Source organism: Schistocerca gregaria, chromosome 4 (assembly GCF_023897955.1).
Source record: "Schistocerca gregaria isolate iqSchGreg1 chromosome 4, iqSchGreg1.2, whole genome shotgun sequence".
NCBI classification, from domain to species: Eukaryota; Metazoa; Arthropoda; class Insecta; order Orthoptera; family Acrididae; genus Schistocerca; species Schistocerca gregaria.
This window is the reverse complement of record NC_064923.1, coordinates 416,728,874-416,742,541: the sequence shown is the minus strand read 5'-3', so window position 1 is coordinate 416,742,541 and position 13,668 is coordinate 416,728,874. Positions and strand designations below refer to the sequence as shown.

General features: G+C 39.9%; 1 protein-coding gene across 5 annotated transcripts in view; it reads right to left on the bottom strand.

Moving 5' to 3' along the window:
• Positions 1-13,668, bottom strand: part of LOC126266859 (mucosa-associated lymphoid tissue lymphoma translocation protein 1 homolog) — a 115,414-nt gene that overhangs the window by 81,867 nt on the left and 19,879 nt on the right. For all 5 annotated transcript variants that reach the window (XM_049971475.1, XM_049971478.1, XM_049971473.1 and 2 more), the window contains exon 3: positions 538-721. In XM_049971475.1, coding sequence (XP_049827432.1) covers positions 538-721 — 184 coding nt within the window. The remainder of the gene's footprint in view (positions 1-537; positions 722-13,668) is intronic.

The window sequence follows — 13,668 nt, the reverse complement described above, 5'->3', positions numbered from 1 at the left end:
CTACAATGGTCTCTCTAATTTTCCTGTAGGCAGTATCTATCTTACCCCTAGTGATACATGCTTCTACATCCTTACATTTGTCCTCTAGCCAACCCTGCTTAGCCATTTTGCACACATATCTGCTATCATTATTTAATTCTTAATTTAGTATAGTTTGTATTATCTGCTATTTACTTTCAGATGGGGTAATCTTGAAATAGTGTCAGCAAACTTATGCTGTTGTGGTTATTCAGATTATTTTCCTGTTCAGAGAGGCGATTTTGTCCTGTAGCATGTTTAGAAATGCTGAATAGCTTCTTTCATATTTCCATCTCTTAATGTGTCCTTGACAATGAACCTTTAAATTTACGTACGATTTGTTCAGTGCATTGACTTTTACAGGACTGTTTCACTGGTGCAACAGTCACTGAAATGATGACAAGTTTACAACATTTTCATTTCAATATAGCTGTTTGTAAATCTGAAATGATGTCTCAATTAAAAAATTAATTTTTATGTCTAGCCTAGATGAAAACACACAAATTAAAAAATACTTACTCAAAATTTTCCACTGTAAGTATATTGCTTGTTCCAAAACTCAATGCCTCATTGTTAAAAAACCATTGGTATGATTTTGGAGGAGGAAAGCCGATAGCATTACACTGTAATTCAAGTGTATCTCCATAACTGACTCTTACTACATCACATCCATTCCCAGGTTGCCTTGTGACAACCAGAGGTTCTAAAGAAACATTAAAAGAGAACATTCAATGTATAACATTAACATACACCAAACTAGTATGCAAATGGTGTGATTTTAAAACAGAACTATACTCTAGTTCCATCCTTAGTTCTGACACATTACACGCAGCAGCTTTGATAATAGCACATGAAAAGTGGAAACAGAATGCATGTGCTTTGTATTCATCTAGCTGCCCATCTATGAAAAATAATATGAAAAACTTTGAGAAACCTGACATAGACAAAAACACAAAACAACATTACAGAATTCTAAGTAAAATATAACACCCATTTACTAAAAAGAATACAATCACAACAAAACAGATTCATATACCGTAGATTTGGTAATGCACAGTATGAGCAAATGAAATCATCTGATCAAAGAGTTGTTCATAAACATAAAGAGTAAGGATACGGAAAAATTCTGAAGATGTAAGTGAAGAAAAAGTAAGAGGTGAACAAAACTATAGACAAGAAGACAGCAACATACTTGTTGATGAGAGGGTTAGCAGGTGGGGGTGCATTAAACAGCAATGTCTTGAGACAGAGCAGATGTGGAGTTTTAGGGAATGAAAATGACAGAAAAGAGGAATCTGAAAATTCCATGAGGATTAGAAAACAGGATTAGAAAACAATTTCATGTAAACACCAAAAAGAGTTTTGAGAATAAAGACAAAATTTATCAGTCTGACACTGAAATATTATGTTTCCTAGGGCAATGTAGTTCTCCACTAAGTTGATGAACATTCTCCAATATTTTCCCAGTGATTACATTCAATTTATATGGTGCAAATCTGGAAGATCTGCAAAATATTCACGAAGTCAACACACTAACTGGTAAGCAGAGGGTATTTTTGAAAATAAATAACAGAAATACCACAGTAGTTGTTGCTGCTGCTGGACCTGTGTAGGCCTACTGCAGTGACTGCAGTTTAGTTTACGGTGCAAAGTATGCACTTATACTTCATCCAGAGTTACACATTGGTGAATAAATACACTTTTTGGTAATCCAAACCAACAGTAAAATTTCTTTTCCCCATTTTATTTCAGTCAGTGTTCAACAGATGCACCTCAAATTTAGCACAGCACTTTCTCATTTCAAAATGTGTTATGCCCTTTTCTCTGATACGACAATCTGTCTGCTATTTCATATACCTTTACTCAATGATTGCCCAAATGAGTTCAGGAGAAACTGCTGAAATCGAGACAGCAGTATCCTAATAAGCCTTCACCAATCATGGATAAATGTTTGTTCTGGATAAACTGCGTGAAACAAAGAATTTGATGACAGCAGGATATTTCAGTTTATTTGTTTTCTTCTAATTCAGGTATTTTTGCAATACATGATTAATTATTGTTGCACAAATTCTCTATGGGGATGTCCCTCAGTAACAAAACATTACAATTACCATTATCTACAGCAAGCTTTCCCAGCTCAATTGCCTGCCAGTAGTTTGCTTGGCACCCAGGGGCACAGGTGGGCAAACACTGAAGCACATACAGACAGACAGCTGGGCCATAGTATACATGCTCATACTGCACTGGCTGAGTGCATGTGGGCAGCACTGGCAAACTGAATTGCCCATGCACGGAACATGTGCAAAAGGCTTGCCTGGCAATTCACTTATACCAGCTGCCTGAGGGTGACTTGAGTGGTGCCCTGGCCTCATGGAGCAGTGTTACAGCAGAATGAGCTACAGGATGCACCAAGTCTAGGAATCATTCCCTAAATTACGAAGTATATCTTTCACAAACAGAAATTAAAGTTACTTTTCAGTGAACAGGATTTAAACTACACAATTCAGCTGAGCAGGTTTCACACCCTGTTTTCTCAGCAGAACTACTAATCAGCTTCTTGAAGACTTCAAGATATTCATGGCAATAGTCTTGGTTTAGATAAACTCACTGGGAATTTTTTTAAAAATTTATTAATGACAATGGTCTTGGTGTAGATAAACTCACTGGGAAAAATATTTTTTAAGGTATAAATGGCAATGATCTTGGTGTAGATAAACTCACTGGGAAAAATATTAGTCACCCCCTTAAAAGAGCACACTAATCACTCTGGTGCACTGTACATGGTGTACAACTGGTACCAGAAGGTCACATGACCATTTACCACTGAAATAAGTTGTCACCCTGCAGTAGCATGTATGAGCCAGTCAATTATATGGAATCAGCGTAATAAGATAGGTTGACATGGAGATGTGACAGAATGGTAGAAAGGGGCTACAGTGGAACCTAACTTAACGAGCACCTCCCATAATGCACAATTCACATAATAAGCAAAACAAATTGTAAAAAAATGACTTGCTTAATAAGCAATGTTTTGTATAATGAGTGACAACAATTTAGTGTCATATCATGAGCCATTTGCATGCAATGAGAGAAATGTTCAACAATACGAACACCTTTCATTTGTCGGCGGTGGCATATGAACAATGTCTTTAGTAAGTACTGCAGTCTGGGTTTAGCATTCTTTCTGATATATGCTTCAAAGTGAGTGACAAGAGTATCTAAGCAATGGTTTCATACTCTGTACAATATCAAAATGTTGCTCCTTATATGGATACATGAAAAGCTATTGCAAGGAGACACTATTAATGAGAACATAATTTGTGGGAAGGCGAGAATGATTTTCGCTGATCTTGATAAGAAGACACCAAGATCAGCAGCAGCCAAAGAAGTGTTTAAGGGAAGCTGTGGGTGGTTTGAGAAGTTTAAGAGAAGAACCGGCATCCACAGCACAGCTGGTTTTTAATTGTGACAAGACATCCTATTCTGGAAAAAGATGCTGAAGTGTATCTTTATAACAGCAGAGGAGAATGCACTGCCTGGTCACAAGTCAATGAAAGACAGTCTCACACAGTTATTATGGACAATGCAAGTGGCGATTTTAAAATTAAACTGCTGCTTGTTTACCATTCAGATGAACCTGCCACTCCATTTCTGGCTTGTTATGGACAACGCTCCTTCCCATTTTAGTGGCCCACAAGACCACTTTCTTGAAGAATTTCAATTTAACAAGTTCCAATTTTTGCTTTCCAACACCACTCTGTTACTCCTGCCTGTGGAGCAGCAGATTATTTCAAACTTTAAGAAATTCTGCACTAAAGCACTCTACAAGCATTGCTTTGAGTTGACTAAAGACATCAATCTTGCTGTGAGGGAGTTTTGGAAATAATACTTCAACATCATCACCTGTGCCAAGATGATCGAAAAGGCATGGAAGGGGTCACCATGAGAACTCTCATTTCTGCTTGGAAGAAGCTTCAGTCGGATTTCATTGTCGAATGTGATTCAGAGGCATTTGAGTCAGTACCTGTGAAACTTCTGTCTTTGGCCAAGAGCACGGGACTAGAAGTGGATAACAATTATGTCAATGAGGTTGTGGAAGATCATACCCAAAAAAAGATTACTGAAGAGATTATGGAGTTGCAATGTGTTTCACAGCAGGAAGTTGTGGAGAGGAGTCCTTCAAATGAGGAGGAGGAGGAGGAGGAGGAGGAGGCAGTTACAGCAAAGCAGCAATTTTCCAGGACAATAAGAGAAATGCTGAAAGCATGGGAATTGATTGCATCGTACATTGAAAATCATCATCCCAATAAAGCAGTGGCTACGAGTGTTACAAATTTATTTGACAATAATGCTGCGTCGCATTTTCACCAAAGGTGAATGCCAGAAGAAACAAATAACTAGCTAGCTTCCTAGTAAAAAAGAATTAGTTGTGTATCACGAATAATAAAGTACAAATAATACTTTATGTATAATTATCTTTGAATAAATGGCATGAATAAGATAAAACTTTTACTACTTTTTCTGCATAGAATGCCTTATTATATTTTACATTAATTTGTATGGGATAAATTGTTTCACCTAATGAGTGTTTCACACTATGATTAAGATTGTGGAACAAATCATGCTCGCTATGCGAGGTTCCACTGTATTGCGCCGGGCGTGCACATGACCAAACCATGAAAGATTTTTCCCAATTTATTGGTATATCCAATGTGTACACAAGGAATGGCACAAATACGGCATAACAACAGCGGTTGTAAAAATGTCTTAACTGACCAGGACCCGAGAAATCGGCCACACCTTGTCAATAACAAATAGTTTCAGACCTGACAAAAATTGCTGCTGTCAATGAATGCAAGTTCATGTCAATCAGTTTTTGACAGAACATTGAGAAGGTAACTACACGCAATGGACATCTGGAGTCAGGTACTTTGCAAAAGGCCATTTCTCACAGTGGAGCATAAAGCTGTACATCTTCTATCTGTCAAATAACACACGAACTCGACAGTAGCTGCTAGAGGCATGCCATATTGTCTGACAAATTGCGGTTTTGCCATTCCTGCCACCCCCCCCCCCCTCTCCCACCCAAATGATTTGGTGTTGAGGACACCAAATGCCCAATGAGGGATTTAATCTACAGCGTGTGAAGCGCGTAGTTTGGTTGGAGGGATTTTCATTTGGACAAGGAATTGCACTCCTTGTTCAAATTACCATGAACTCGAATGACTGTTTATTTCAATCTTTTCAGTGAGTGAATGTTACCCTTTCTTCAATGACTTCATGACTAGTATGCTGTGAACACTCCCTTGTTCTAAGATCACAACAGTTGTGTCTACAGGATAACACAAATACCAAGTATTTGGATATCCCGTTGCACCTCGACTGGCTACTAAATTACCCAACCTTAAATGACAGAAAATGTCTGGGACTATTTGGAACAGCAGATAAAATCTAACAATAAGCATACTCTCAATCTAAATATCAACGAGTGGCTGCAGCTGGATATGACACAAATGAAGATACCTGTGGACTCCCTTCCTCACCAAATTCAGGCAATTATCAGGAGTGGGTAAAAAATAGTAGCTGAATCCTTTTATTGCCCACCAGACTCGTCTCCTGATGTAACCAAAAACGTCAAAGAGAACCTCACTTTGCTTGTACATAAGTCCCCCAACTATATTGTAATCATCGGTAGAGACATTAATCAACCAACAAACAATTGGGAAATTACAGTTTTCTTAGTGATGAGAGTGATAAGACACAGTGTGAAACATTACTGAAAACTATCTAGAATAGATAGACTGGAACCCCACTCGTGATGGAAATATACTGGAGCTAATGGCAACAAATAGACCTGACGTCTTTCAGGATGTCCACATCGAAACTGATATCAATGATCATGATGCGGTCTTGTGGCAATAATGATTATCAAAGTACAAAGGACAATTAAAACTAGCAGAAAGGTTAATACATTCAGTGAACTAGATAAAAAATCAGTGGTGTCATATCTCAATGAGGAACTCAAAACTTTCAGTGCAGGGTGGGAGCATGAAGATGAACTATGGTTCAAGTTTAAAACAATAGTTGACCACATGCTGAATAGATATGTACCCAGTAGAACCATTCATAATGGTAGGTACCCTCCATGGTACAGTCACTGTAAAGAAACAGCTAAATGAACAGAGATTACTGGATAATAGGTGTAAAAAAAGTCTAGGGCTATAGATAGAGGGAGGCTGAGTGAAATGCATTTGGCTGTCAAGGGAGCAATGCATGAAGCCTCCAATAACAACCATAGTAGAATACTGTATTGTCAAATGGTCTTTCACAAAACGCAAAGAAATTCTGGCCATATGTAAAGGATGTTAGTGGTACCAAAGTTGATGGTCAGTCCCTACTGAATGAGACAGGTTCTGAAACTAGGGGTAGCAAAGCAAAAGCTGAAGCACTCCTTTACCACGAAAAACACAGGAGAATTGCCCCAATTTAATCTTTGTACCACAGAAAAAATGAATGAAATCAATATTAGTGGCAGTGGTGTTGAGAAAGAGCTGAAATCATTACAACTGAACTATGTTCCAGGACCCAATCGAATCCCAATCTGATATTGAATTTGCACCTGACTTAGCCCCTCTTCTAACTACAATGTGTTATAGATCCCTCAAACATGTCCAGTAGTTGGAAGAAAGCACAGGTCACACCTGTATACAAGAAGGTTAGTAGAAGCGATTCACAAAACTATCATCCAATATCTTCGACACTGATCTGTAGTAGAATCTTAGAACATATTCTGAGCTCAGTCATAATGACCTCCCCTATGCCAACCAGCACGGATTCCAAAAACATTAATCATGTGGAACCCAACTCACACTTTTCTCATGACATACTGAAAGCATTGGATCAAGGCAGTCACGTAGGGGCTGTATTCCTTGGTTTCAGTAGGCACTTGATGCAGAATCACATCTACACTTCTTGTCAAAAGTTCAATCACATGGGGTATCAAGCTAAATTCACGACTGGACTGAGATCTTTTTGGTAGGGAGGACACAGCATATTACCTTTGTACAGTCCTAAAGCGTTGACTGCACATCGACCAGTGCAGGGCCGTGAAACGGCATCAAGACAATGCTGACCCACACGCCAGTGGAAAGAACAGGCAGTGTCACACCAGGCATACAGAGTTCAGTGACCCTGTCAACACTGACTTAACCAGCCACCCATTGCTGGTCGGGCCCCGTTCGGTGGCAGACTCCGAGAGCATCAGTGCTGCATAATACAAGGTGATATTTAGCCTGTGTTCTGTGACTAGTAATAGTGTGTAAAAGTATTTGCACGTATGAGGTACTCAAAGCACATCAAGCCACCTCATACCAAGAAGTTAAATTATGTTTCTTTCCTTTCTAGAAATAAAGTGTTCTATTAATCTGCAAGTGTTACATACAAATCAATTTGGATTCCTGCCACCAGCCATTGCATCTTCTCTCCCTCCTTGTTTGTGTCAGTGCTGACTCCCACAGCAGCCAACACAACATCTGGCGATGAGAATTACAGAACCTGTGCTGCATCCACTCTTTGCCATTTCTTCACAGCACATCACTAATATTTCTCTCTTTCCTTTCAGAGGAAAATTGCTATTAAATGTTTTCTTTCTTGATAGTCACAGCACTTCTGTTACTTGTGTATCTGCATACCTTTTCATCAATATGTTGCGGCACTTCTCTTATTAAGAGGGCCTCTAACCCATCTCCGACACCACCTGTGCCTATGTCTCCAGTTGCTGCTGGCTTTGATCTAATGCAATTTATTCAGTTTCAGAACCGTTAAACGTCGCAGTTGATGATGGCAGTCCAGTAGCTCATTAATGCACAAGTTGCTGCTGCTTCATCTCCACCACAACAGCCAGCCACATCCATGGCACCACCTCCATGCATTCCAGAATTCCGAGCTTTCAATCAACAACAAGAGAAGTGGAATGAATGGTCGCTCATTTCAATGCTCATTGTGCTACACATCAAGTGCAAAGTACTGTGAAACTTTCTTGTTTTTTGTCAATAGCTGGCACAGGAGTTTACTGCCTTGCTCAGAAGTTATTCCCGATCAGTAGGTCAAAGTTGCTGGTTTTTGATGATTTAATTTCTGCCTTCACTAAGTATTAAGTATTTAGAGGATCAGGTACAGGTTTCTCCAGTTCATTAATAGTTCTTTCGATTGCAGAAAATGCCAGAACAGACATACCATAAGTGGATCACAGAACTTAATGGTCGGACACGACTGTGTCCTTTTCAATGTAGCTGTGGACAATACTATACTGACGCTATGATTTATGCTGCAATTATGTGCAATGTGCCAGACAGTAGGATTCATGAACAAATTCTCTAGCATTCTGATCCTTCTTTGAAACAAGTGTTACAAAATAGTGAACATCAGACTCATGCCCTAGTGTCATGGACATGTAGCTCCCATTTTCAGTGCAACACAAAGTGGAAAACAGGTAAGGCCTGGCGACCCACTACCACATGCAAACAGGCCATCACACCATGGACAGAGTAAACAAGTGTCAACACGTGTGTCTGCTGTGAAATCATGTCTCCGCAACTTTGCCATGCATAAAAAACAAAACTGCCATTTGCAGAATGCGACCTGCTATTCTTGTGGAAGGTCAGGTACAGTCTGCGTGCTTGTGACAGGAAAGGAGCTCTACTCACATTCGCTCTTGTAAGTGAACTGCAACTTCTCACTCAGTGAATGTAGTTTTTTTTTTTTTTTTTTTTTTTTTTTTTTTTTTTTTTTTTTTTTTTTTTTTTTTTACAACAGCTACCAACAGTAGTAATGACCAGATTCAGGATGTGCCTTCACCCTGTCCAGGTGCTATGTAATGGAAGTCAAACTGTTTGTGTACTTAGCCACTAGCGGACGCTGTGTGTGACTTCAGTTACACACTGGTACTTCCGCTAAATTGCTTAATCATGAGCAGTTGGGCTCACCGCAGTTGATAAAATCTTGCATGCAATTTACTGCATACAACGGTCAGGACATTCAACTGCTTGGTACATGTAGTCTGCCTGCTACATTCCAGTCTTACACCAGAACAGTGACATTTACAATTTTGCATTTGTGAGATTGTGAAAAAATTTTTGGGTTAGCTTCATTTGATTTGTTTCATCATAATATTCAGGACAATGTACTTTCTGTTTCTGCTTTCAACCCAAATGACAGAGTTACTCAATTGATTGGGGAGTTTCGTGATTTATTTTCTGAAGGATTTGGCAGAGCAAATAATTTTACGGCACAAGTTATAATGAACGGCAATGTGCAACCTAAGTTTTTTTTGAGCATGCCCTGTTCTTCATGCATGCAGAGACAAAGTTCCAAGTGAACTTAAAGAATGGCAAGACAATGGTGTTATTGCTCCTATCCAGGCTAGTCAACGGGCTTCTCCCTTAGTAATCTTATCAAAGCCATCTGGAAGACTTCCTCTTTGTGCTGACTTTAAATCCACTGTGATTCCAAAAACAATAACTGATACTTATATTTTTCAAAAACTGACTTACACGATACTTATTTGCAAATTCCAACAGATCAGAAGTCTCAGAAGGTGTTTGCAGTCAACACACATTTAGGGTTCTTCAAATTTTTTGCATTTATCCTTTTGCAGCACTTCTGTGCCAGCCATATTCCAATGCTACTTGGAACAGCTTACTGCAAAAGTTCCATTCTGTTTATATTACTTGGACAATATTGTGGTATCAGGACGTATAATGGAGGAACATATCAGTAATCTTTGTATGCTTCCTCATGTACTTTCAGCTGTAGGTTTGAAGTGTCCCCTGGACAAATGCACCTTTTTCCAAATTGAAATTGAGTACTTAGGTCACGTTCTATATAGCCAAATACTTTGTCATCTGGGACCTCGCTGCCCCACAGAACATGACAGAACCACAGTCAGTTCTCGGGAAGATGAATATCGCATCCAGTTGACACCCAATAAAGCCCAGATTGCAGCTCTGTTGCGCCAGAAGAATGTGCCTTTTGTTTGGACCAAAGATGTCAGGATATACTTCAGAAACTTAAAAATGCCTCGCTAAGTGACAGGTGTCTTATTTATTTCGATCCCACGAAGCCTGTGGTTCTGGCAGTGGACAGTTCTTCCCATGGTATCGGAACTGTGCTCTCGCACAGACTTGGTACACAGAACAGGTTAATTGCTTTCACTTCCAAATTACTGACCAAGGCTCAATGTAACCATTCACAAATCAAGAAGGAAGTGCTCGCTATTACCTGTGGCAAGACATAGTTTCACCATTATCTGTTTGGTCAGAAGTTTTACCTAGTGACGGACCATGAGCCACTTCAGTCCTTGTTTCATTCGTCCTCATCTGTTCCGCCACACACTGCTTAGAAGCTCAAACATTGGGCTTTGTTATTGTCACTGTTTCAGTGCAAAATATGGTATTGGCCCACATCAAAGCACACAAATGCTGACGCTCTTTCTCACCTTTCTGTTGGCCCTGATACTGACTTTGATGCCACTCCCACATCTTCTTGTCAGATCGACGTGCAGGATACTGAACTTTCAGACTTTTCCATTCCACTATAGGAAAATTGCACAGGCCACAAAGAAGACCCTGAGTTGAACCTGTTTTTGCACTACATTCATACTACTTGGTCTCATTCAGTGAAAAATATTCAGAATTACTTTGTGCTTCAATATTTTGCTCATTGGTATAGCCTTTCCATCTAGGACAGTGTGATTTTATTGCAAAATGACTCTGGACAATCACATGTGCGTATTCCTTAAGTGTTGCAAAAAGATGTGTTGTGACTGCTCCACCAAGGATACTAGGAGTTGTATGTACAAAATAGTTTACAATCCAGCACTGAACTTGGCTGGGCATAGATGTCCACATTGAGCTGTTGACATCACAGTGTCATACTTGTGCTGAAAATCTTTAAGCCTCGCAGCAAATGTTTACAGCTTGGCTGAAGTCTCAATCGCCATGGCAACAAGTGCATATTGATTTTCTGGTCCCTTTTGGAAAACTCATTTGCTTATTGTTGTGGACTCTTAAGTACATATTCATTTGCAGTGCCGATGAACACTAAAATGCTGGGTAGTACCATTCAGGCTTTGTCATCCATTTTTTGCTACAAAGGTTTACCTGAAGTGTTCGTTACAGACAATGGACCACAGTTTACAGCGCAGGATTTTGAACAGTTTTGTACAGCTAATGGTATCACTAATCTTACAAGTGCTCTGTTTCATCCTCAGTTGAATGGAGAAGCTGAAGAATTTGTGTGTATGTTCAAGCAACAGATGAACAAACTACTTGCCTCCCACACACAGGAGCAATTGCTGCTGCTCTTCCTCACCAGGTACCGCTCCCAGCCCCATGACAGTCCATCACCAGCAGAGCTTCTACATGGCTGCCGACACTGAACACTGCTCCAGTTGCTGCACCCAATGCAGTGCAAGGCACGTCCTATGCTCTGCAGGTATATCATTGTGACTAATGATTTCATTATTTTCAGAGTTTTTGGTTGCACCAGGCACTGGGAACGAGGAATGATTCTTCGCAATTTGGGCTCTTTCATGTATTTGATTCAAGGTCCTGCTTGGTTGCTGTGCTACCATCAGAAACAGATTTGTGCTTGTTGATTGAAAGATTCTTTTACAAAAAATGGCTCTGAGCACCATGGGACTCAACTTCTGAGGTCATTAGTCCCCTAGAACTTAGAACTAGTTAAACCTAACTAACCTAAGGACATCACACACATCCATGCCCGAGGCAGGATTCGAACCTGCGATCGTAGCAATCTCGCTGTTCCAGACTGCAGCGCCTAGAACCGCACAGCCATTTCGGCCAGCATTCTTATACAGATCCCCAGTTGCTGCTCCCAGATCTCACAATACCCAGCTTCCTGCCTCCTTCCACCTAACCCCCCCCTCTTCCAATTGTCATACTATGGTCCCCTACAAGACAACAGTGAGGCATTTTGGGGAAGGAGGAGTATGCAGTGCTAAAGCATCAACTGTACACCAACCACTACAGTGCAGCAAAACAGCATTAAGAAGGTGGTGACCTGTGCATCAATGGAAATATCAGGCAGCACCACGTATCCAGTGCAAGTTCGGTCGCAGACTCAGACTCAGACTTTGAGAGCATCAATACTGCATTATAGGAAGATGATCCTTAGCCTACATTCTGTGACAAGTAATAGTGCGTAAAAGTAACTGCATGTTGGAGGCACCGGAAGCACATCAAACCACCTCATAATGTGAGGCTAAGCTATGTTTCTTTCCTTTTTAGAAATAAAGTGTTCCATTATTCTGCAAGTGTGCAAGTGTTTTGTACATATAATTTTGGATTCCTGCCACTGGCCCTCGTGACTTCTCTCCTTTGCTGTTTGTGTCAATGCCGACTCCCACAGTAGCTGATGACACAACAATCTTGGATGGAGAGTCATCTTCAGATTTATAAGTAACTTCTGAGTGTGCCTCGTGGGAAGTTCGTTGGGACCCTTGCTGTCATGTTGTACATTAATAACCTTGCAGAAAATATTAATAACAACTTCAGACTTTTTGCAGATGCAGTTATGTATAATGAAGTACTGTCTGAAACAAGCTCCATAAATATACAAACAGATCTCGATAAGATTTCAAAATGGTGCAAAGACTGGCAACCTGCTTTAAATGTTTAGAAATATTAAATTGTGAACTTCATGGAATGAAAAACATAGTAGCCTATTACTAAAATATCAATGAGTCACAGTTGGAATCGGCCAACTCATAAAAATACCTGGGTGTAATACTTTGTAGGGATATGAGATGGAATGATCACATAGGCTAAGTTGTGAGTAAGGCAGGTGGTAATCTTTGGTTTATTGGTACAATACTGGGGAAGTGCAGTCAGTCTACAAAAGGGACTGCTCACAAATCACTTTGCGACCATTCTAGAATACTGCTCAATTGTGTAGGACCCGTACCGAATAGGAATAACAGTGGGTATTGAATGTATACAGAGAAAGGCAACATGAATAACACAGGTTTGTCTGACCCGTGGGACAGTGATGCTGAAGAAACTGAACTGGCATACTCTATAAACTATCCCAAGAAAGTCTACTAACAAAGTTTCAAGAACTGGCTTTAAATGATAATTCTAGGAATATACTACAACCTCCTACTTATTGCTCACATAGGGATTGTGAGGATAAGAACAGAACAATTACAGTACACACAGAGGCATTCAAACAATCGGTCTTCCCATGCTCCATATGTGTGATGGATGCAGATTATAAAGGCTGCAGGTAGTATTACATGATATTAGTGGGGTGTATCCTAAAGATAACAAATTTTTTGTTTGGTGTGCTTATTATCACATTTAAAATTGTCAAATTCACCCAGCAGACATTCCAAATAGCTACTGGCAAGGACAGTGTTCTAATACAAAATTTCTTGTGAAGAGAGATTGTCAATGAAGTCTGCACTGTACCTTCCTCCTGAAAATGGGTGAAAATTACTTCTGTAAGGTCATTTGTGAGATCCTTAGGTCTAGTATCTAGTGTCCCATACAGAAGAACCACTGGAGGATGGACCACACAGAGGTATTAGCCTACTGTCACATCTACTGGCCAAGAAATGATTCCCAACAT